General features: G+C 35.5%; 1 protein-coding gene across 6 annotated transcripts in view; it reads left to right on the top strand.

Moving 5' to 3' along the window:
* grin2db (glutamate receptor, ionotropic, N-methyl D-aspartate 2D, b) overlaps window positions 1-26,543 on the top strand; it is a 295,775-nt gene that overhangs the window by 169,349 nt on the left and 99,883 nt on the right. For all 6 annotated transcript variants that reach the window (XR_015511125.1, XM_087286723.1, XM_087286724.2 and 3 more), the window contains 3 exons: window positions 1-67; window positions 3,301-3,507; window positions 11,378-11,644. The exon at window positions 1-67 is cut by the window's left edge and continues 266 nt beyond it. Coding sequence is in view for 5 of the 6 variants with exons in the window: in XM_087286723.1 (XP_087142849.1) it covers window positions 1-67; window positions 3,301-3,507; window positions 11,378-11,644 (541 nt within the window). In the remaining variant the exon portion in view is untranslated. The remainder of the gene's footprint in view (window positions 68-3,300; window positions 3,508-11,377; window positions 11,645-26,543) is intronic.

Raw genomic sequence — 26,543 nt, 5'->3', positions numbered from 1 at the left:
TGTGCACAGCAGCTTTGGAGAGAGCGTCGTTACCCAGTGGGGATCTGCAAACGTAATCTGGCTCCAGGTCAGTGCAAAAGAACTCATGCAAATAAAACAGAATTGATTGATTAAAGGAAAGACACTCAGGTGAACAGGGTAATATAATTAACTAATAGTTAAGCCCATCCTTCTCCAGTTGATTTTTATTACATTAAGCATCGCAAACATTTCCTGTTTGACAAGTTTTCTAAAATATAATGTTTAAAATGAGGCTTTATTTAATTTAATATGCAGTGATTTGCATACATTTCCTGCTTGCTTAATTTTTGCTGACATATTTGGGACAGAGGGTTTTACAAAAGGGGATTTTGGGTATCTCTTTTTAGCACTCCATATATCACTACAAACAGCTAGAAACAAATGACAATTTCATTGTTTGTAGAAAAAAAATGTTGTGTACTATGAGGCAAAATATGTAAGAACATATCCATCTGTAAAACTTTCAAGTCATGTGTACATTCATCGGCCACTTTATTAGGTACACTGTCCAACTGCTCGTTAACGCAAACTTCTAATGACATGGCAGCAACCTAATGCATTTAGGCATGTAGACATGGTCAAGACGATCTGCTGCAGTTCAAATCGAGCATCAGAATGGGGAAGGTGATTAAAGTGACTTAAGTGATTTAAGTGGTTGTTGGTGTCTGACGGGTTGGTCTGAGTATTTTAGAAACTGCTGATCTACTTGGATTTTCACGCACACAATCTTGAGGGTTTGCAGAGAATGGTCTGAAAAATAGAAAGTATCCAGTAAGCAGCAGTTCTGTGGGTGCAAATGCCTTGGTGATGTCAGAAGTCAGAGGAGAATGGCCAGACTGGTTCCAACTGATAGAAAGGCAACAGCAATTCAAATAACCACTCGTTACAATTGAGGTCTGCAGAAGAGCATCTCTGAACACACAACACATCCAACCTTGAGGCGGATGGGCTACAGCATCAGAAGACAACACCAGGTGCCACTCCTGCCATCTAAGAACAGGAAACTGAGACTACAATTCACACAAGCTTCACACACAGAATTTGACAAATTTTCTTCTGATGGATACTTCCATTAGGAGAATGTGCCATATCATAAAGCTTGAATCATCTCAGACTGGTTTCTTGAACATGACAATGAGTTCACTGTACTCAAATGGCCCCAAAGTCACCAGATCTTGATCCCATAGAGCAGGGCTATTCAATTGGTGGCCGCGGACTGAACTCGGCTCCCGTGGCAATTTGTTCCGGCCCTCCAAATAGTGTGACCAAGACATCTAAAATAAATTTAGTTCAGTCGAACTAAATAGTTATGAAGTGTTGTGCATCTGTCCAGTACAGCACAAGCTGTAGTTGAAGGCTGCGCAGAGAGTGAGTCACCTGACATTAAGCAAGTGGCGCGAGCAGCTGAAAACATTTGGATGTTTGTAGAAAAGGCCTTTTGTAAAATGCACTGATATCATTAATAGGGATGCAATGATTAGCCGATTTCACTATTAACCCCACTTTTATTTTTTAAAGGCTTCACAATGCCGCATTTCTGTTGCATGGAAAAAAAGCTGCTGCAATTAAACAAAATTAGGCCAATATACACACGCATTGGATTAACTATAGCAGCAAGCTTTTGACATATTGCGTCCTTTCCGCTTGCAAGTACATTGTTTCTAATGTAGACGTGCGCATATTGGGAGCGGTGCGCACATGGCTTGCAAGCAGACTAACGCACACGCGCCCTGCAGTTGAGAAATTATCACAGTAGAAATGATCTCACGCTGTAGTAGTAAGAGTTGTGCGTGGCTTTTAGTGCAATGTAAACAAAAGATATGTTTGATGAATTATTACAAATTATAAATTATTAAAATAATTATGTATGTATGAACTCAGATAATAACAACAGTTCATTTAAATTCTTAGCTAATATATAGCTTAAAATTAATATTAGACAAATATATATTTTTTATTTTTTGTTATTTTTATTTATTCATTCTTGTTCTGTCATTTATTTTCATTGTAAGATTATCACTAATGTTTAAATCAAAAACTTTTTAAATTATTTTTAAGTCGTAAGCGAGAAATGGACTATTTTATTTTTTTTTTTATTAATATTTTGTGCTGTATTTGGTTACTGAGCAGCAATAAACAACACTGAAAAATATAAGCAGTCTTCTTGTTTTTTTTTTCTAAACTAGTAGTGTTTTAAATTTAATAAATGCTTAATAATGGTGATAACTGTGAAACCATGATTATTCTTCAGACTATATAATCATACAACCACAATCTATAATCGTTGCATCCCTAATTGTTATGCAGTTTAAAACAGAACATATGAATGTGTCTGAATATAGAAGAAGCCTACTTAAGCAATACACTGATTTTGTGCCTTGAAATACAACATTTGGTTATGCTTGTAAAAAAGCCACATCGTACAAGGCATGGATGTTATGTAGTTTCAAAACACAACATAGTAACATTTTAATGTAGGAAAAGTCAATGTGGGTGTCTTTATGAGCACAAATACAGCACATGAGCTCTCACATGCTGTTGTGTCATCATTTATTTTGCAAGTCATATCTCTCCAGCCCCTCGTTTGGAATGTCTTTCATGAACTGGCCCCCATGACAAACTAATTGAATAGCCCTGCAATAGAGCACATTTGGGATGTGGTGAAATGGGAGATTTGCATCATGGATGTGCAGCTGACAAATCTGCAGCAACTGCACGATGCTATCATGTCAATATGAACCAAAATCTCTGTGGAATACTTCCAGTACCTTGTTGAATACATGCCACAAAGGATTAAGGCAGTTCTCGAGGCAAAAGGGGGTCCAACCCAGTACTAGTAAGGTGTACCTAATAAAGTGGCCAGTAAGTGTATGTAAGTGGTGCTGAAGCAGAGATTTATGGCTCAGTGCAGGAAAAAAAATAATTAAGAAAACGACCTTTAAACATATGTTTTGTAATTGAAATCTTCAGTCACAAATTTAAAAAATGCTATAATAAACACTTAAAGTGTACTTTGTTTCTACTAGATTGAAAAAAAAATACTGTATAAAAAGCCAAAAGTCTAAAATCTCAATAATAATTATAAAAAACCCTAGGATTTTGCCTTAAGAGTAGACTGTGATTTTACTTTCAGTGTCTTACCTGAATGCTTTGTTAATTGTGATCTGAAGTGCGAACACAAAAGGAGAGGCAAATATGCGCAATTAAGCATGAGCGTTCATTCATAACTGCAGGGGTCAATGTGGTGTGAATGTGAACATGAATGTGAATTGACTGCAGGTGAATGACAGCAGTCCCAGGACGCTGCTCTCTCAACTGTGTGACCTGCTGGCAGCCAGACCCCTTCAGGGACTTGTGTATGAGGATGAGAGACCCCTCCCGCTTGCCACCGGCCCCCTGGCACCGATGCTAGAGTTCGTCTCAGCCCAGACCGGCCTCCCCATTGTTGCTGTGGGAGGGGGAGCAGCTCTGGGCAGGGTACCACAGGTAATGCTGTTTACTGAATTGAAATGTGGTCATGTTTTTGTTGCTCTGCAAGAATACTTTGTGAGATACAATACAGCAGTTCCCCAAGCAGAATTTTCAGTGTTTATGTTGGTCATGCAATTTTGCTGACTCGACTAAAAGCTAGCTCACTCTACAGGACTGCAAGGCTACATGAATCACTGTGGTTTTGCTACACAAGGTTTCTTGTAATTTTGTCAACTTCAAGTTATAAGCTTTTGTCTGACAGTTTTGTCATTATTGTGTTATTCACATATTTTTATTTTGTGCCACCTTATTATGTGATTTTATTTTATTTTTCTTTTGGTAAGGGGACCATTAGTTTAGAAAGCTAAAACTTTTTTATTCACAAAGTTAAACTCCAAATTTAAAGTGCCAATCAGCATCTGAGAGACCAAGATGAGTTATATTATGGGCTCTATCATACAATAGTATTTCATATAAATAATAATACGCAAGATTTGTTTGGCATAATTGGTTTCTATTTTCAGACCAGCGCAACCCTAATTTTGATGTTTTGAGCCACGTTGGTTAAATAGCAAATTCATTTGCGCTAATTTGTGAACTCATAGGAGGGCTGGTTGATAAGAGAGGTGTGTTAAGGGACATTTTTAATTTTTGTTCAGTTCATTTATGACAATTTGCATTTGTATAATATTGTTATTATTATAAGTATTATTTAGTATATACATATTTATATTTGTTTTAATAAAAACTTGTTTAGATTTGCATGGGCAAAAGAAAGGGATGTTTGGATATAATTCAGTTTTTTGATCACATTTGGTTATTAGTGTTCATTTATTCATTAGCTGGAAATTAGGACTGAATTTAGAAATAGCGTTAAAACAAATCTTTGTGCTTAACAAACAAAATTAAATTTGTAGGCTAGGGCTGTGCTATTTGGGAAAAATATCTAATTGCAATTTTTTTGGCAGATTTTGCGATTTGATTTGCAATTTAATTTTGTAGTCAAGCTTCAGGTCAATAATCTGTAAACTCTCATTCACACATGGCGTCAGCCTCAACGCTTTTAATAGGTGACGTCAGGCATTGCCGAACTGCATAGTGGATCCATCGGCGCCGCTTCAGTGGGGTTGCTCGCTGCAGAAGTTGTGACTTTCTTAACTTTTCAAGTGCTGATGGAAGCATCAGCCAATCAGATCTTTATATGCAAATATACCAGCTCAAACAGTAGCCGATTGCTAACTAATTTCTTTGGCTGACGTAGCTATGACCATTACGTCAGCCCCAACTTCTCTGTCAAGCGTTGATGCTGATGGCCCGTGTGAATCGGGCGTAAGCAGTAGCAACAATTCTGCGACAGCTTCTAAAAATGACCTGTTTTTATTTGGTGTCTGACTTTGAAACCAAAATATTCCCATATTACTAATGCTGTTTTTCTTTGATACTATTTGTCTATTAATGCTTCTGAATCAGCAGACGCCAATGTCACCATTGTTCACACGTTTCTGTTTGTTTTAGTTCAGTTGCGCAATTCTGATTAGGCAGAACGAAAGTCTACATACTCAGTTGGCTAGTTAGGCTATCTCACACAGACAGCAATCATGCATTTGCTCTGGAAGGGGTAAATTACATAATACATATATATTTCATGTCTCAGCCTCTTGTGATTTAGCTAATCGCAACGTTTCAAATTGCGATTCGATTTCGATTAATTGCTCAGCCCTTACGTAGGCTAATGGATGTCTTCAGTGAAGTGAGTTTCCACCTTTTCCTTATTCAGGGAAGTAAAGAAAAAGAAAAGAAGCCAAATGGAGGAGGCTCGTTCTTTATATTTTTGCTGCATATGATCTGTTTAACTGTTTTCTCGCTAGTGACAAAAACTTCACCATGTAAATAACAAATGTGCCATGGCGTGACGCACCTGATTCTCAAAGGGAATAGGAGAGGATGTTCTGATTGGTTTATTGCATGTTATTCCCAAAACACTCCCATAAATCATTACGAGAATAAGCACAACCCTGTTAGACCATGCGCCACGATGCAAAGTGTATTTTTCCATCCGTAAAATAGCAAAAGTGCATTTGAACACACCCTTAATTAGGACTTTGTGCCTAGATCGGTAAAATAGAGCCAACATCAGACTTAACATCAAGTCTAGTAACATCAAGTATAAACTTATGGCACTAGTGGTGTTGCGTTAAAAATGAAAACAATATATTTTTACGTAAGCTTGTAAACCCAATGATTTAGGATCTACAATATTAAATGCAGTGCTCATAAACATTTTACTCTTTTCAAAAAAAGTGATGATTTAGTGGCGTTTTATGGCATTGAAAGGATAGTTCACCCAAAAACGACTTGTTTGGAACAAGTGAAAGGTGAGCGATGATAGATTTTTCACATTTGAACTGATCTCTTTAAATTAGATGAAATGTATTTATTTATTTATTTATTTTTTTATTATTGGTATAAAAGTTTTTGCATTGGTAAAGTAATTTAAATATCTTATATATAACTGTTTCACATTCTTAATCACTAATAAGTCTGTTTAAATTAGTGACACTAGTAGTGCAGTGTTAGGAAAAAATGAATAAAATTGGATTCAGTGTTTTATAAAGCATTATTTCAGCCATCACTGATCTCTAGAGAGAAATTACAGTAGCTGCTTTCTGTCTAAACTAAAGGAGATTTAAACTCCTTAAAGGTTCCTGCAATATTGTGATTAATCACCTACCAAAATCCTACATACAAATAACATCTGCTCTGGACAAAATCTTTAGCATTGCCTTTTATGCTTAACTTGAACAAGAAAAAAAGTATTAGTTGTAAAATATGAATTAAATATATATGCATTTATTCAAGCATGAATAGCTGTTAAAGAATGTTTTGCAAAACAGAACCTTAAAGTTCTAAGTTGTTTGCTTAGTTTTGTCAATTTGATTTCTCTATCTCTGATTCATAGCTGAACAGCCAATGAGAATGCTGTATTTCAATCAACAGCCAGCTCAGATTTTACATGCTGAATCAATTACAATTAGAATGTATGGAACAAACAAAACTAGCCTGACATATGCTCACTGTTGACTAGGGTCAGACAGAATCTGTGTGAATTTTTTCCTATTTTTGCTGAATCTGCAGATTTTTGCTGAATGATTTTGGAGGATCATAACTAAAAACTTTATATATGAAATAAATAAAACATTTTTTAAACTTTTATTTAATGCTAACATTGCAAATCTAATTAGATCCACTTATTTGGTAAACAAAGCAAGTCTCTCATATAATAGATCTACTTTAAGGCAGTATTTTAACTGTATTTTAAATAAATTATATGAACATTTTCAAATTAGTCAATAAACTTAAATAATTAAAAAACTAACTAAATAAAAAAAAAATTACAAACGTTTACACAAGAAAATAAACTTGTGACTCAATGACGGGCTAACAATCTGCAGAAATCTGTCTACTCCTATGCTGCCCCATGGCCATTTGTTGCCTTGGTATGCCCTGACCATTGTACCATGCACAGTGCATCCAGAAAGTATTCATAGTGCTTCACTTTTTCAGATTTTTCACTTTTTCCGATTTTTCTGTCTGTCGTTGAGTGGCCCAGCCAGAGCCCAGACCTAAATCATATTGAACAAGTCTAGAGAGATCTGAAAATGTCTGTAAACCATTGCTTCTTATCCAACCTGATAGAACTTGAGAGGTACTGCAAAGAGGAATGGCCAAAAATTCCCCAAAACACGTGTGCCAAGCTTGTGGCATCACATTCCAAAAGACTTGAGGCTGTAATTGCTGCCAAAGCTGCAACAACAAAGTATTGAGCAACGGCTGTGACTACTTATGTATATATGATTTTTAAGTTTTTTTTTCTTTTTTAATAAATTTGCAACAATTTTATAGAATCTTTTTTTTTCACATTGTCATTATGGGGTATTGTGTGTAAAATTTTGAGGAAATTAATAAATTGAATCCATTTTGGAATAAGGCTGTAAAATAAAAAAAAATGTGGAAAAAGTGAAGCGCTATGAATACTTTCTGGATGCACTTCTGATTGGCTGGATTAGTTCTATGTCTTCATTACACTGCACACAGTTCAGGATCATAAAGTGACAATATCAAACAGGTTTAAAAATACTGCAGCATCTGTGTCTGGTCAAAAGACTCAGATCATATTGCTGACCTGCTCAAATGTAATGAGCAATGTTGATTCCAATAAACACCAGATGACATTTTTCTGTGTTTTTATTTATTTATTTTTTGTCACAAACCTTTGAAATCTGTCAAAAAAAAAAAAACATTAAAATCAAGCCAAAAGTCATGTAGTGTGAGCTTGCCTTATCTCTGTAAGCTTATTGGATTGAAAGTGTGTCTGAGCCTTAGTTCATGCATTGCTACACTATTGACAACCTAAATTTCTCTAATGTGATCTTACTCTAAGTGGATATAAATCAGAAATCAACTAGTGATTATTCACAATGAGATTATATTCGCAGTTCTATGAATCTGGCTCAAATTCTTGCATCGATTTCACTGGGATTTCAAGGAAGAAATCTTCCAATATAGACTGGTGCCAACTCACAGAATCAAAGTCTACAGACAGAAACGTGTACAGTTTGAAGTATTTCCTGTAACCCTGTGAGGTTTAAGCTAGTGTCAGCAAACACTAAGTCAAATATCCCTTAAAGCTCTTGTAGAACGATTGATTCTGTATCTGAAGTATTGCTCTCTTGAATTGAGTAGTGTTTTTTTCCTGATTAACTGCACTGTCTATGCCATTTAATAGCATAATAAAACTGGTCCACTGAGGATTTCTCAGAACAGACCTGTTTCAGATGCATTTGTGCTGTACTGAATTATTTGACGATGTTGTTTTTATTTAGTTTTTTCAATATTAGTGTTTCTTTTGACTGTAGAAATTCCTCACAAAAAACGCTCTCTGCGAGCTCTTGGTGTTAATGAGCTCTAGCACTTGCTAGATAGTGTTTGGCTTGCTGCAGTGCTATACGGGCATTGTTTGTTAATGGTACCGCCTGAGGACGAGCGTTAAACGGACAAAGATAGGGCTGCCATCGTCTCTGTCGAGGCCTGATACTCCGATAACTGTAGGAAGGGATGGCATTACTAACATCCATTTGGGTAAATAGCAAGGCCAAGGGTCATGCATTACCCCTGCAGGCCATATAGTCTGCTCTTTTTTCCCCTTCTTGTGTTCACTCAAGTGCTTCGGTGTGGGTTTTGCGATTTTGCAAAAGAAGCCAAAGCTAAAGGATGTACAGTTTTTCCATTTGCAGATATTTAAATGAGACTAAACCCTTCTGATGATGTTGTATCGAGTCCTACATGCTCCCAGACCTACTTCCAGACGCCATGCCTTTGCAAATTAAATCGATTTGAGTCACTGAAGTGCCTCCCTCCTGTTCCCACAATGGCTGCATATCTCAGAAACTCTTCATAAGAAATTAAACTCCAATGATGCTTTATGGAGGCACTAAATAGTCTTCAGTCAAAGAAAACAGTTATGTTTCCTCTTAATTGCACTGCAGAAGTAAAGCTTTGTCTGCTGTTACGATAGTGGAGTGTCACATTAGAAACCGTTTATAAGAAATGTAGTTCCCACAATGTCTTAGACTCAAACTCAACTTTATTATCCAGTTTAGGGATACTTAAGTTGCAGCAAGGTGCCGTAAGTTCCATGCACACATTAACAAAATATTACTACACAACATACAATACGTAATGTTTTAGGTGCATCCCCTTCCCCACTAGACTCATTTAATGACCTAATGGCCACCATTATTAAAGAATTTCTAATTCTATTTATCCTGTAAATAGGAACTCTAAAATGATATCCTGATGGCAGCAGCTGAAACATAGAAGTGCATAGGATCCAGGGTGCATAGGATACCCTGAGCTCTCTTTAAAACATAATAATAGTAAATTACCATTGGACAGGTTTGACTGCTTCACATGCACATGCGTCAAGCAACTAAAGCAAAGCTTGAAGGTAAAAAAACAGCGGTTTAGCATAAGCATTTTATTGATAATTTTTTCCACAGTTGGCATTAAGAAGGAACTTAGAATGTTATCAGACTAACATCTAGCAGCTAAATGTGTAAGGAAGAATATTCAAAGGTTTTTATTTTCATAATCATTGCAGATGTAAGTGCATATAAATGTTCTGATTGGCTGGAGTCGACGTCTCACCTCAGCGCGTTCTAATCGTGAACGGCAATTATTCTTATGCGTTCAGCATTCCAGCAAATTACCGGCAATGTTACAACTTCTCTTTCCGGAAAATTGCCGGAACAAATTTACTGATATTTTCAAAAAGGGCCTGTTCACACATAATCCCTTTCCAGAAAATTCCCCATAATTTTCCGAAAAGTTCTGTATGTATGAAAGGGACTACTGTCAGCTCACACAGATCACATCACATAAGATTGGTAACAGGGCATTATTACTTACAGCGCCACCTACTTGTCAAAAGTTAGTTAACAATAAATTATTCATATTCTTATATTGCTGCTTACATATCCAGTTAAATGAATTTTATATGTTTTCAGAACTCATTGTTTCACTTGATCTGGTGCTATCTTTAGAGCTTGCTGCTCATGGCCTCTGGACTGCTTTGTCATTAGCCCCTTTCACACATACAGACCTTTCCGGAAAATTACCGGCAATTTTCCGGAAAGGTTGTATGTGTGAACAGGTCCTTTTTGAAAATACCGGTAAATTCGTTCTGGCTATTTTCCGGAAAGAGAAGTTGTAACATTACCGGTAATTTGCCGGAATGCTGCGCTGTGTGAATGCAGAAGGAAGATTGCCGTAATAAGCGCGTCCACGTCTAGAACGGGCTGACGTGAGACACCTGCTTTAGCCAATCAGAACAGTCAGACGCATTCACGTGCGTGCGGTTTATGAGAATAAAAGCCTTTGAATATTTTTTCCAGACACCTTTAGCTGCTAGATGTTAGTCAGATAATGTTTCTATGTTCCTTCTTAATGCTGTGTAAATAATTATCGATAAAATGTTTATGATAATCCGTTGTTTGTTTACCTTCAAGCTTTGCGTGTGCCCGTGAGCACCCATAGCGCCAGCACACACACATATCATGAACATCTCGACATGCGAAAGTGTTACCCTATGTTTTCATTAGAGTTGTACTCAATACTGATCCATCCGAAGAGTTTGTAATGTAGTCAAATGTTTACAAACACAAGCGCAGCCGTTTAGAGGTTAATGATGTCAGAATTTACCGGCATTTTGCGATGGATGTGTGAATGCTCTTTTCCGGAAAAATTCCGTAAAGTCCTCGCCTGTGTGAACAGCGTTTTTTTTTTAATATACCGGTAAAGTAGTTCCGGAAATGTTCCGGATATTTACAGGTATCACTGTGTGAAAGGGGCTATTGTGTCTCTGGATTGCTTGGCCCCGCATTTGCTGCTTGCTGCTATATTGATATTTTTCTTTTTTAAAAACAAATTTAGATTTGTCCGCATGTTGTGTTTTGGAGACGTACTGTATGCGTCACCATTTGGGACATAAGAATGGGACGTGTGTTTGGACATACCTCAGTTGTTTGACCACACTTCATTATGATTGTTCATTTATTCATTTGCTGGAAATTAGAACGGAATTTAGAAATTTTCAAAACAAATCTTTGCACTCAACAAACTAAATTAAATATGTAGGCTAATTGTCTTCCGTGGAGTGCATACAACACCATTTCCTTGTCAACAAAAGTAAAGGAGCAAAGTAAAGAGTAAAAGGAAAGGGTCATCTTAGAGGTACAAACCTAAAATGATCTAAGTTTCCTCAGAAAAAAAAAAAAGTATTTTTTCTTGGGAAATGTGGTTGTTTACCTTTTTAATTACTTCGCAGGAGTCCGGCTCAATCTTCCTGCAGTTCAGCTCTTCCACCGCACTCCAATTGGAGGTGATCTTTGAGGTACTGGAGGAGTATGATTGGACGGCCTTCTCGGTGGTGTCCACCCGTCACCATGGCTACCAGGACTTTCTGTCGGTGGTGGAGGGTTTGACCGACGGGTCCTTCATCGGCTGGGAAAAGAAGAGCATAGTAATGCTGAATTTAACCGATGACCCGGGAGGAGTGCGCACACAGCGGTTGCTGAAGGAGAACGAAGCACAGGTAGAGAGGGAAGGTCAATGTGTTTCTGTCTCACTTATTTATTTAATCATTCACTTACTGTACTCTTCCACCTTCCCCCTTGACATCACTTCCTGTCCTTTAACCGTTTATTTGACTTTTTTTTTTTTTTTGCTGTTGCTCGCATTCTCCACCACATCGTTCTGACCTCTCGCTGTCTTTCCATTCTAATTCTCGTTCTCCATCTCTACATATATATATTTGTGTAATGCGTACGTGTGTGTATGTGTGTTGCAAGTTGTCCTCTGCCTCCCCCTGGCTCCAGGCTGTTATTGTTCTGTGTATGTGTGTGTTAGAGGGTGTTATTGTGCCTTGTGGGTCCCAGTACACTGATGTCAGTGTTAATATAACACAGAGCCTGTGGCGGTGCAGCCCAATGCCGTATGCATTAGATTTAGTCTGCAGTGCTTATGTTCAATTACACACACACACACCAAAATAAATGTTGCACTCATACATAAAGTATCCATTTGTATAAACGTAGAATTTTACATAGTGAAATGTACAGAGTGCGCAATGGTATATTACACTGGCTGTGATGGCGGTGGTGGAAATGTGTTAGTTGTTATTGTTCGAGTGTTGTGCATCTGTTGTCTGAAAAAATCACTTAGTACAAAGTTATAGTGTACTTTGCAAACTGTGGTTCAGAGTAAACAGCTTTGTTGATTATAATGGGAGCAGATTATTTTTGACGTTGCAATGCGTGAGTATCACTGATTGTCTTCAGGTTGATTATACTGATGAGAGACATCAGTATATCAGTGTTTTTGGCCATCTAAAGATTTTAGTGTATAAATATAATATATATGTACTGTTTATATTTGAATAATACAATTTATGAATAATAGGAATGTTCCCTATATTGCTGCTGTTTAGATTTTCATATATTGCATATATCATAATTATGTGTATAAGTATTGTGCTATTTTTTACACAGTTTAATTGAAAATAACTGTTAAATTACATTTTTTTCTAGACATTATTATATCTGCGATAGTTAAAGATAATGACACCAAATTTTAAGTATTTCCGCCTCACACTGACCACACCATTAAATTGGGCGACAGCGCCAACTATGGGTCAAGATTTATAAGACAGTTATTAGTCATTCTTAATGAAACTCACAAATTCGGTAATAACTTTTGACCTCATATGCTCAATTTGATCTCAAATTATTCCTTAGGTCAAGCCGACAACGTAGATACCAAGTATTCCTGAATCTGCCAAACTTCTTGTCCATTTTGTTCGATACCATAGTTTTTCAAACTCCTCCAATTTTCACCAAATTTGACTTGCATGATTTTCAGGCCATGTTGCAGAAAATGATCAATTTTATGTTGATAGGCAATATGGCTTTTGTTTACTGCATCGACAATTGTGCTGGTACAATGCTTAACTGCATCTGAGGCTGTATCTCTGCAATGCTTATACATATTGACACAAAACTTAATGTGTGTCATTGTCATCTCACACTGATCACATCACATACATTTGGTAGCAGTGCCACCGGTCGAAAATTTTAAACCAATAAACTATTCATATACTTAAGATTTTGCTTACATTTCCATTTAAATGAACTTCATATGTATTCAAAATTCATTGTTTCACTTGATCTGGTTCTCTCTGTAGAGCTTGTTGCTCATGGCCTGCTTAGTAACTGTGCCTCTTGATTGCTTGGCCCCGCAATTGCTGCTTGCAGCTATATTTATATTTGTTTTTTATAAAAACAAATTTAGATTGTCCACCTCTCGGGTTTTGAAGAAGTATGCGTCACCATATAGGACATAAAAATGGGATGTGTGTTTGGACGTTTATTTATTCGTTTGCTGGAAATTAGAACTGAATTTAGAACGTTTTGAAACAAATCTTTGCGCTTAACAAACAAAATTAAATATGTAGGCTAATGGTCTTCAGTGGAGTGCATACAACACCATTTCCTTTTCAACAAAAGTAAAGGAGTAAAGAGTAAAGGGAGAGTAAAGAAGCTGAATGGAAGAGATTGTTCTGTATCCTCACGCTGACGATAGTTTAGAGTTCAGTTTTTCCACTGACAAAGTCTTCCATGCAAATAGCAAATGTGCCATGGTGTGATGCAACTGACTCTTAAAGGAAATATGAGATGAGACTCTCAATAGTTTAATGCATGTTATGCTCAAAACAAACCCATAACTCATTAAGAGAATAAGCACAACCCTGTTAGACCATGCGCCGCGGCCCTTAGCATATTTTTCTATCCTTAAAATAGCAAAAGTGTATTCGGACACACCCTTAATACTTTTATGCCGTGCGCTTTAGACTTTGCACCTAGATCATTAAAATAGATCCCCAAGTCTAATCTAATTTATTTAAAGTTGACTTAAAACTATTGATGTGTAGGAAATGTACTGTTATCACATATATCCGCCTCCCTCATATGGTACCAACCGAATGTGTGTGTGATTTGTGCATGTTTTGTTTGATGTTAAGTGCATTAAACACTCACTTGGCCACTTATTTTTGTATACCTTGTTTTTACAGAGTTGGACCTTTTTTGCATTCAGAGTTGCCTTAATTCTTTGTGGCAGAGATGTAACAAGGTGCTGGAAACACCTGGCACAATTGCGTCACACTGTTGCTGCAGATTTGTCAGTTGCACATTCCTCATGCAAATCACCCATTCCAGCACATTCTCTACTGGATTGAGGTCTGAGGATTGTGGAGACCATTTGAGTTTAGTGAACTCGCTTTTATATTCAAGAAACCCGTTTAAGATGATTTGAGCTTTGTGAAGACATGGTGCATTATCCTGCTGGAGGTAGCAATCATATGATGGGTACATTTTGGTCATAAAGAGAGGGCATGGTCAACAATACCCAGATTGCGGTGATTGAACAATGCTCAGTAATAAGAATCCCAGAGTGTGCCAAGCAAGCGATTCTCCCCCACATATTACACCACCAGCAGCATGACTGTTGATACAAGGCAGGATGCATCCAGACTTTCATGTTGTTTATGCCAATTTCTGACTTTACCAACTGAATGTTGCAGCAGAACCCGAGACTCATCAGACCAGGCAAACTTTTTCCAAGCCTCAGTGAGCCTGTGTGAATTTTAATCTTAGTTTGCTGTTGTTTGTTGACAGAAGTGTCACCAGTGTGCTCTTCTTGTGCTTCTGCTGTTGCACATCTGCTTCAAGGTTTGATGTGTTGTACATTTAGAGATGCTCTTCTGCAGACCTCAATTGTAATTTGTGTTTTATTATGTTTTTTATTTGATATTGTTTATTTATTAACTCAAACCTGTCTGATCATTTCCCTCTGGGTTCACTGAGTTGATTAGGCATGAAACTCCCAGTGGATTATTTCTGAAATAGACCAGCCTGTCTGACACCACCAACAACCATACCATCTTCAAAGTCACTCGAAGGAATAGCTCACCAAAAAAATAAAAATAAAAAATCATTCACAGTACATATGACTTTTTTCTGTCAGGTTAACACAGTTGGAGTAGTTTTAAATGTATTCCTGGCTCTTCCATGCTGTTTAATGGTGTTGGATAGTGGCTTTTATTTTTAAGCTTTCAAAAGTGCATAAATCCATCATAAAACAAACCCATACAGCACATTATAGTTTCAAATTAAAAACTCCAGTCAGTGACTTTCCACAGTGGCTGAATGTCAGACACATGATATAAGATGAGCAGATGCTAGTGATGGGTGGTATAGACTTAAAATTATATCACAATATTTTCAGGTATTTACTGCAACAGCAATAATTTCGACAAGAATGTATTTGTATCCAGTGAGAGATAAAAATACTAGTAAAAAGTAAAAAGTCTAGAATTTTTAGAGAAAAGTATCCATTTTCATTTTTTTTTTCTATTTTACACACTTCAACCCTGCTCCTGGATCTATTACCCTGCTCAACCATATTTAAACACTGACTAAAAATTCATTTTAGAACCTATTCGATTTGAATTTTATGTGTTCTTTTGTTCAGGCTTAAATGCCATGAATTAATTTGTAGGTTAATTCTTTTGTTTCGTAGGACTAATCGAGTAATGAATTATTCGATTTCATAATTAATTATTAAAGTATAACAATAATTATAACAAGGATATGCATTAATAAGACATGGTCGTGGAAGTGGATTAGTAATTCAAATTATGTTCATAGCTTTGCAGTTTAAAAAGGGCTAACAGTCATACAAGATAAGTATAAGATAACACACACCTGCCTAAATAAATAGGCTATGAAATACACAGTTGATCACTTAGGCCTTTTAAAATATGATTAAAAACTGTACTGTAAGAAAAAAGCACAGGAAGGAATGCCGCTTTGAAACAGGAACAAATTTTATCGGCATGCTTTAATTTTAGACAGTTATTTAAGATTTTTTAGTTACAAAAAAAAAAAAAAATTTGCCTAATAGAGAAATTTTTTATGGGAATGGGATCTGAGCAGTATTGATTTACCGGCGAGTGTGAGCAGAATGTTAATCACTTGCTTAGGGCTGTTAGTGATTGACTGGAGTGCGCAATCATGGAGCGAAATTCTTAGCAGAGCGTCACACCGCTCAGCTCCGCTCACATGCTCTGGCTTCTCTGTATTTCAGTTCAGTATGTTCAATATGTTACATAACTGCCCCCTGCTGGTCATGTCTTTCTTGTGTTAGACCATTTTGTGCTGTCCCACGCAGTACTGTAGCACTGCACATGGTCACGTTTATTTACTCGCGTCTTGTCAGCTTCATTTAGATGGACATCAGTAATCAAATTATTTGCCTTAATCTGCAATACTATGATTAAGGTGTTTACATAAGTTGCTTTTTAAACGTTTCTTTCATGATTCCGTTTGACATGTTATAGCACATAATTCAATTGACGTCGTAGCGTCACCACTCTATCCAAATTACCTTCGGAGTGTTTTGTAATTTCGGGTGTTTCTTTTTTAATTTGTCAACTTTTACTGCAGTTTGGCACGTTCAAATTCATTCAAGAACATTTCATGCATGCCCCCGGTGACAAATGAGATATTGGATATGATTATAAACTGCAGGAAGAGTGTTGTTTTTATGGAATTTGATACCGCATGCGGTATGGACAAAAAACCTCTGCATTTCACGATGCAGCTGTCTGTGGTCCTTTACCGACTCGATAGGTGGAGAGAATAGTGTCAAACAGCCATGTGTGTATAGACTATCCTATCGCAAAATGCAGCAAAAGCCTACATGGCAATAATAGTTTGATTAAGGTGTTTACATGTCTCTACTGCAATAATGTGTCGGCATACTCCACATGTCTTAATTCGACTTTTGTTTAGTTTGATTGTGACCGTAATAGGATTAATTTAATCAAAAATGGCTGTTTACATGGTAGACTCTTAATCAGAGTATTGTCTTAATCGTATAAAAATCGTTTGTTAACGCACTCACTGAAGCATCTAATCAAGCTTTTTAGGATCAAATAAAACACACAAGCAGCTACCATCTGCTCTAACTGCATGAGTATAAAGATTATAGAAACAAGAATAAACAAACGCTTATGGCAATATCTAGATTATTTGTGTTATTCAAGTCATGATGGGTATTTTAAGCATTGAGTATATTTATAGTGCAATGCCAATTGACCTAGCCTTATCATATAAAATAGCATGACTTTTTTTTTATTCTGTGATATTAAACTGTGTCTGGTCACAAAAGAAATGCTATTTTAAACACTCAGTTGGTGTTATGAAGTAATTTTTTTAATGTAAAAGTATGTCAGTAAATAAGTTTGTAAACAGGCTAAAACTATCACACTTGTACTACTACAATAATAAATCATTGCACAGAACAATTGTTGCTTTTATCATTAGTAGAATATGTGAATGGTTTTATTATGGGGGAAATTTTTAGCAGTATATTGCAAATGATAAAATATCACCCATCCCTAGTAGACATGTACAGTATGCGGCATTGTAGTAGTAATAGAGTGTATGGCAGTATACAGTGACATCAAACCAACTAGTTTTTGGTTTGTCATCTCCTTCTGTGATAAACAAACTCTGTCTATCCCTGTTGCAAATGAGCCTTACATCATATATATCATACATCATATATATATATCCGTCAAGCATGTTTGAAGTTTAATATGTTAAAAAAAACTGCTTCCTAAGACATGCATTAAACTTGTGGCACCTTATAGGTTAGTTTGGATGAATTTATGCACTTCTGGAAACCTGAAGAATAAAACCACTATCAAAACATCATTAAACAGCATGTAAAGAGCCTGGATAAAATTTAAAACTGCTTTTACTGTGTTCGTCTGACAGAAGTTTTCATATGCACCGAGGACGGCTTGAGGGTAAATAAATTTTGGGGTCATTTTTATTTTTGTGTGAACTATTTATTAAGTCACATTCTTTTCTCATTCTGATGCTACAATAAGTTTGTGCTTCAGCAGATCCTCTTAATCATGTCTGCATGACATTGATGCCATGTGATTGGTTGATTTAGATTTTTTATTAATGAGTAGTCGTCCTTAGTACACCTAAGTTAAGGTAAAGTAGCCAGCTAATGTATAATTTGCTTGGTAATATCCCAGCACATTTCTTATTTGTGCTGTTCACCACACTGGCCGACAAGAGACCTCCAGCGTATTTGATCAGCTGTTGTGGTTTTCCAGCTACAGTAGGTAAACTGATTGACCTGCTCCATTTGTTGGTGGCTGTTATGGGTATTCGTCTGGGAGGCCAGGGAAGCAGTGTTATCTGCAAAGTCCAAGTCTGCCAACTGCTCCAGTTGACCCATGGGAGACCACTTCCTTTCCTGTAGATTTACTGGTGCATGACAAAGTCTAACGCCAATAGCCTTGCCTAACAGCCTTGCCTAACCCTGATCTTGATAGAGAAAAAAGTGATGCCATTTTTAGTCCAAAAGCAGTAGTTTGATGCAAAGTTGGATTACAGAACAAGTTTGTATACGCGATCTTCCGAAGGATTTCATGGTGGATGCTAGCAAAAGCTGCGGTAAATTCCATAAAATTAGTAATGTAGCTTGCTCTTGATGAAGCTGGCATTGTACATTTAGATTATACAGATGATTCATCTCATATTCTGGAAAATACTGTATTATGTTTTTTTCTTAAATACATTATTTAATATTCTGCATGTTTTTAAATTATTTTTCATTTAAGTTTACATATGTACTCTTAAAAACTGAACTATAATAATTTTCTGCTGCTGAAAAAGTGTACATTATTATTTTTATTAAATAACATATATAATAATAATAATAATAATAATAATAATAAATACTACTACTAATAAAAAATACTTAAATAGCAGTATATAATATATTATTATTTAATAGTATTATTAAATGTAAAAATATTATAAGTGAAAAATAGCTAAAGAATATATATGCACAGCAATGTTCATAATGCTAGTTTCACTCTACCTCTATCCATAGACACTGCATGGATGTGGAAAGCAATGACCTATGGTGCAATCTCACGGGCTGTAAACTAGGATATGCGTACGCCATGGTCAGAGTTGAAAATAGCTCAATATTTTGTTCTGTGGATATTCCACTCATGTACATGTGTAAAAATTTATCCATGAACAGTACATTTCTATGTTTTACTTGTAATATTTGTTCCTGCTGCTTGCAAAAACTACTTGTTATGTCATGGCAACACTGGCAAAATGACACCTCTCAACTCATTCACTGGCCATTACATTTTACTGTCAGTAAATATTTAAAAAGTCTAACAACATTTAAAAACATATCTATATATATATATACAGGTAAATTAAGTTTTGAACTGTATCTTTTTTAATAGTTTTAAACTATATCATAGGTTTTGTAACAGAGGCAAAAACATGTATAAAGTAGAATGTTCTCTTCTCGATTTGTTTAATCCTTTTCTTTTGCAAACACATATTTGACTGCAAATCAGATTTCAGAAACAGCACAGTTTTATTCTCTTAAAACAGCGACTCATGTCACACCCATGAGACGCTGTTTTTCATGAGTTACAGCTTTATGAATGTTGTATTTCATGTGTATAGTTTTAATGTTTTTTTAAATGATGTTATTCTTTTCAGAACATCATTAATGGATAATTTTACTTGTGTTGAATGATCGATCATTTCATATGATCAATTCCTTTGCATAACAGCTATATTGTAATTGTATTGTATTGTAATTAATGTGTATTTATATAGTGCATTTATCATTTATGACCTTACACCTAAATTGCTTCACAATCATAAGGGGGGTCTCTTCACACCACCACCAGTGTACAGCATACTTAGATGATGCGATGGCAACCACAGAACAACGGTGCCAGTGCGCACCAGCTATTGGTTGAGTGGATAGACAGCGATAGAGCCAGTTCTGTGGATAGGGATGATTGGGAGGTTATGATGGGTAAGGGCCCAAGAGACAGGATAGAGGGAATTTGGCTAGGACACTGGCCAATTTACATTCCTACTTTTTTACTCTTTAAGATTTTTTATGACCACAGAGAGTCAGGACCTCAGTCTCTCTCTCTCTCTCTCTCTCTCTCTCTCTCTCACCCTCTCTCTCTTCTCTCTTGCTGTCGTTGCTGATTCAGTGTATGGACTAGATCTGTGTACCATGTCATAACTGACAAAAATTCAGTCAAATATTCCACTGCAAAGAGCAAAACTAATTTAAACCTGTCCATAACTTAGCAAATGAGCATGGAGTACACAGGATGATCAATGGCTTGCTGTGCATTAAAGGATTTTTCTCCTTTGACATCAGGCAGATATTTGTCTTCACGTTATGCATTTAAAATCCTTTAATCCACAACAATCCATTGATTATCTCTTAGGGATGCTTACCACCTCTGATGATTGGATGGATGGATGAATAGGCAAACGGACGGAAGGACGGACGGACGGACAGGCAGACAGATAGATAGATAGACGGACAGACAGACAGACAGACAGACAGACAGACAGAGACAGACAGACAGACAGACAGACAGACAGACAGACAGACAGATAGATAGATAGATAGATAGATAGATAGATAGATAGATAGATAGATAGATAGATAGATAGATAGATAGATAGATAGATAGATAGATAGATAGATAGATAGAATACATACTGGGATGGGTGGACGGATGGACGGACGGATGAATGGATGGATGGATGGATGGATGGATGGATGCTTACTTTCCACCTTTGATGGATGGATGGATAGATAGATGGGTGGATGGGTGGGTGGATGTGTGAGTGGACGGAGGGACGGATGCATAGATGAATAGACGGATGGATGTGTGAGGTATGATCAGTGTAAACGATCCACAGTACATACAAAACCCCTTTGACTATATGTACAAATTGTACAGCTTTGACTATATGTACAGTGCAGCATGGTACTGTATGCGATGCCTTATTTCCTAAGCGTTTTTGGAAAACATTATTTTATTAAGCAAATTCATCAAGTGGCAGAAGAAATGCTGGAAGATATACTGTAGTCCCTGACACATCATAATGCTGTGTGACAAACTGTCTAGCTATGAGAGCTGCGCAGTGATGTGTTGAACAGGTTTTTGCACTTATTATCTGGATTTTAGCATGGCTAGGGAGCAGTCAGAAGCCATCATGAAAACTGTCACTTGAACCGTAATTTGTAATGTGATATATACATTACCATTCTTATGGTATTATCAAACTGTGTTTTTCAAAGTCCCATCCGTCTATAACACATAGGCGCACACACACACACACACACACACACACACACACACACACACACACACACACACATACACGGAGAGAGAGAGAGAGAAAATATTTCATCACTTAATCTGTCTTGTTCAGGGCTGGTGAGTTTAGATTCAGGCTGGGTCCTCTATCTATTTATTCTCTCATTCTTTTGCTCTTTTTCTCATTCTCTACTGGCCTCCTCTCTTGTTCTCTCTCTCTTACAGTCTTTCTCTCTTGGGTTTTTCTCTCTTGTGCATTGTAAAGGTGAAGTCTTTAGTCAGTTTCTGCTTTTTACTTTTCTTACCTTTCTCTCTCCCCATTCCAGACTGCTTGTTCTCTTTCTTCCATTTTCTTTCTCGCTTTCTTTTTCCATCCATTGTCTGTCTTTTCTTATTAAGGCATGTCCCAGCACATTACTCCAATGCTGCTCTGCTCCCATGAAATAATAAGCAATTTTGGTCACATATTTAGCTTGAAAAAATCCCAAAGTGTTGCAATTAATAACTTTTGTTTAAATTGATTAGTTCTTTGATAAATCAGACTATTGTTCTAAAAACAATCTTTCTATTTAGGTCTATAAATATAAAGTGTAAGTATAAATCGAAAATTATCATATATTTTTCACTTTGTCTTGCGTAGATTACCTTGCACTATCAGTCCTTAATAATAATAATAATAATAATAATATTAATAATAATAATAATAATAATAATAATAATAATAATAATAACAACAACAATAATAATAATATTAATTAAAATAATAATAATAATAAAAATAATAATAATAATAATAATAATAATAATAATAATAATAATAATAATAATAATAACAACAACAACAATAATAACAGTAATAATAATAATAATAATAGTAATAATAAATACCATAAATTAATTCATTTTGAATTTTAGCTCATTAAAGTACAGTTTGTTTACATGATGTTACTGTGGTTTTTATAAAAAAAAAGCAATGTAAGCTGTTATTTAACATGAACAAAACATTTAGGGCCCTATCATTCACCTGGCGCAATAAGGCACAAGACATGTTTGGTGCGAGTTGGTGCTATTTTCAGACCACGTTTCACGTTTTGCACCACGTTGTTTAAATAGTAAATCCATTTGCACCACTTTGTTGACTTGTGTGGTCTAAAAAAAGAGGTGTGTTAAGGCACACTGCGCTGTTGAGCACATTAGTTATGCTCCTGTATGGGTCCAAACACTTACACATTGCTTAATACACACAGGATATACAACAACACACAAATATCTTTACATATGAAAAGAAAATATCGGATTAAAATGCTACAAAAATTCTCTATGCCTGTTTTTTTTTTCAGTTTATTTATTTGCATTTGTGTAATGTTAATAATATGAGCAATATTTTTATTATATGCATATTTATATTTGCTGTAGTGAAAACAAGTTTAGATTTGTTCACCTGTCAGGTTTTGGAGACATGTGCATTCCTATATGGGGCAATACGTCTGCAAAACCTGACAGGTGAACAGATCTAAACTTGTTTTCACTAAAGCAAGTATAAATATAGTTTTTTGATCACACTTTATTACAGTTTTTGTCAGTCGCTTTGGTGCATTTCTCACAACACTATTTACATTTGCACAACAGTTAATGCATTTCTCAAAACAATTAGTCATTTGTGCACATCCTAGTAGCAGTTTCTCATTCCTTCCAACAAATAGCAAATGCTTTTGGACATGCATCAGTTGCTTTCATTTAACTTTCGGCTAGTTATAACATTATCATTTGCTTATGTCATGTCAGTCAAAATTAACTAAACTTGTAAATGCTGAATAGTCATTCCATATAAAACTAACAGTCCTCATTACATTACTTGAGTCATTACATACAAAAATGTTGAACTTGATGACAAAATTGGTCAAGCAAACTTTATAAAAAAAATTATCTTTATTTTTCTGAAAATGTCTTTAAAATTGAACAATTTGATGAATGATTTACAGACATGTGTATGTTGCAGGTGCAGGTCCAATATGTACTGCAATATTGTTTACAGTTGTGCACAGTTCAACCCAAAGGGATTTTATGTTTGTTGTAAATAAGGGTGTGTTTATTCTTTTGCACAATGCTGTGAATAAATTAGGATTGTAAAGAGCAAATGCAGAGTACAAATGTAAAACATACATATTCAATGTCTTGTACTCAGATACCTCACTAAATTACAGTAGGTGATGTCCAACTTTACTGTAGTTTTCAAATGGCTGTGCAAATAGTATACAGTGCTGTCTTGAGCATTTTCAGGAAGTGTCACCAAAATCTGACTTTTTTTGCATTAAAAAAAATGTCCAGAGTAAACTGTCATAATGAAAACATGACAAAGCCATTTGACATCTTGTTCATAAACAATGCTGTCAGGACTTTTCATTTTGATGATACTGACACTTTGATTGACATGAATACTTGCTTTTGAGGAATGAACTATCCATTTTGAGCATGTGACACGCTTTTGCAGGTTATCCGCTAGGTTTTGCAGTTTGCACTAATTGTTTTGAGAAATGCATGAACTGTTGTGCAGAAATGCACTAGTGTTGTGAGAAACGCACCAAAGCGACTGAGAAAAACTGTAATATTGTTCATTTATTAGTTTGCTGGAAATTAGAATTGAATTTAGAAATAGATTTAAAACAAATATTTGTGCTTGACAAACTAAATTAAATATGTAGGCTAATGAATGCAGTGCGTACAACACCATTTCATTAGCCACAAAAGTAAAGAAGTAAAGAGTAAAAGTAAAGTAAAGAGAAAGTAAAGAGGCCGAATGGAGAAGCCTCGTTCTTTATCTTCTAAACATTTTTTTTATTATTTGGTTTATTTTTTATAATCATGAAAAAGGTTGCATTTTTTATCGTTTCTAAAAAAATAAACCCCAATAACCAATTACATGTTTTAATTGGATCAATGATTTTGTCCTCAAGAACCTGGGTGTAACATTTTTTCGTACCTAGTGTGAGATTCTTATGGAAAAAAGCAATATCGTGTACTATTTATTATAAAAAAAACATTGGGTTTTAAGTCATAAAAAACATTTTTTTTGTTAATTAGTTTATCAGTGATAATTTTAAAAAAAAGTTACAATTTTGAAGCTTTTCAATAAAACTAAATCCTGTTAACCCATTTTAAGTTCTAATGGGACCAATGAGTTGATTTTGTCCTCAAGAACCTGAGTTTAACATTTTATTTACCTAGTGTGATTAGATGGATGGATGGATGGATGGATGGATGGATGGATGGATGGATGGATGGATGGATGGATGGATGGATGGATGGATAGATAGATAGATAGATAGATAGATAGATAGATAGATAGATAGATAGATAGATAGATAGATAGATAGATAGATAGATAGATAGATAGATAGATAGATAGATAGAGAGTACATCTGTAGTACATCAATCTACTGTAATCAGTGTATTAGTTCCTGTAATGACCACTTTGTTTTTCAGTAATCCCATTAAAGGAACTGTTCATATGTCATTAATTTCAGTACGTAGAGGATTTCAAGTTTCAATCCAAATGCACTGATCCAAGTGACTGCACTCTTTTTCTGTTGAGCTCCATTTGTTCAGCATGTGCTCTGTGAAGAATCTGAAATTTAATGACGACAGCATTTTTTTAATCACTCTTCTCATAGTAAGAGACTATGCTTTACAAAATGGAAATACTCTCATTATTAAAAAATGTGATTAAATGTGTTTAAGAAAGTTTAGAGTATTTTAGTGATTAAAAGAAGTTCTTCAAGCACATCAAAAAATGTTTATCTATCTTATGTTGATTTAGTTATTTGCAAGGACTAAATTTAAAACTCTCAACGCATTAAAATAGGAGTAAATATTAGCATTGGAAGTGTTGCTGACCAGTTGGAAGGTGAAAACATTTAAGAATGCAACATGGTTTAATAAGCGCAAAAAGAAAATCAGTGCTTATTCAAGTGTCTTCGAGCGACTCTATTTACAGTCAACGATCTAATTGAACTCCATCAATGGCAGTGTTGTTAAGTCACAAATTATGTGTTTAAAAATGAAACATGCCAAAAATCTTCTCAACTTTGAAATGATTACGATTAATAAATCTGACATCAAAAGTTAATCAGTGATATTTTTATGCCAAAATAAAAGCTGGTTTAAAAAAAAAAAAAAAAAAAAAAATATATATATATATATATATATATATATATATATATATATATATATATATATATATATATATATATATATATATATATATATATAAAATATAAAAAATAAACAATAATAATAATAATAATAATAATAATAATAAAGGCGATGATGATTATACATATTTTTCTTGATTATATTATTATTAGAGTCCAACGACAAGCGCTATAGGTGAATTGAGTAAACAAATTTGGCAGTATGTACAGTATGTGTGTGTGTGAATGCGAGATAGTATGGGTATTTGCAGCTGGCAGAGGCGGATTAACATAAGAGTTAGGTGGGGCTAAAGCCCCAGGGCCCATAGAAGAAGGGGGCCCTTGATTTGTTAAAGAATTAATTTCCGCTATGACGCAGGAAACACTGCTGTCCCTGCTGTTCAAAAACAGTGACGCCGGTGCTAAACTGGGGTGAGGAATAGTTGTAACACAATCTGAATATTAAATAGCCCTGTTTAAGTCACCCATAAGAGGGATCACATATCCCAATTTTCCTAGGATAGTCTCTTATTTCAGCACTACTGCAAGAACAAAACAATAATAATCAAACGTCTTCATCAATAATTAACTTGTACATGTATTAACAGTAGCTGGATAGGCGGAATCATGCTGAATAGACTCATAATTGAGTTGCAGTCTTGGCCACATGACTGTTACAGCTGGACTCAAAAAAAAAAACATCGTGCACCTGCATGATCCTGCCATCATATAATATAATTCACACAACAGTGTGCAAACAAATTCAATAGCCTACGAAAGCAGTCAACAAAATATCCAACATTGCTGAGTGTGACCTAATTCCAATTCTGTTTTTGTATGCTTGTTTGTTGTAAAAATTTGTAATAATGTGCAGCCATGCTGTTGTAGATGGGAAATTCTGGGAAATTTTTTTTACCGGTTGGTTTTGAGTGTGATCCCGAAAAATCTCAGTTTTAAGGGTATCTTGTCCTTCCCCTTGACCCACG

This window comes from Danio rerio, chromosome 16 (assembly GCF_052040795.2).
Source record: "Danio rerio strain M-AB ecotype USA chromosome 16, GRCz13ab, whole genome shotgun sequence".
Taxonomy (NCBI): domain Eukaryota; kingdom Metazoa; phylum Chordata; class Actinopteri; order Cypriniformes; family Danionidae; genus Danio; species Danio rerio.
This window is presented reverse-complemented; position numbering and strand designations above follow the sequence as displayed.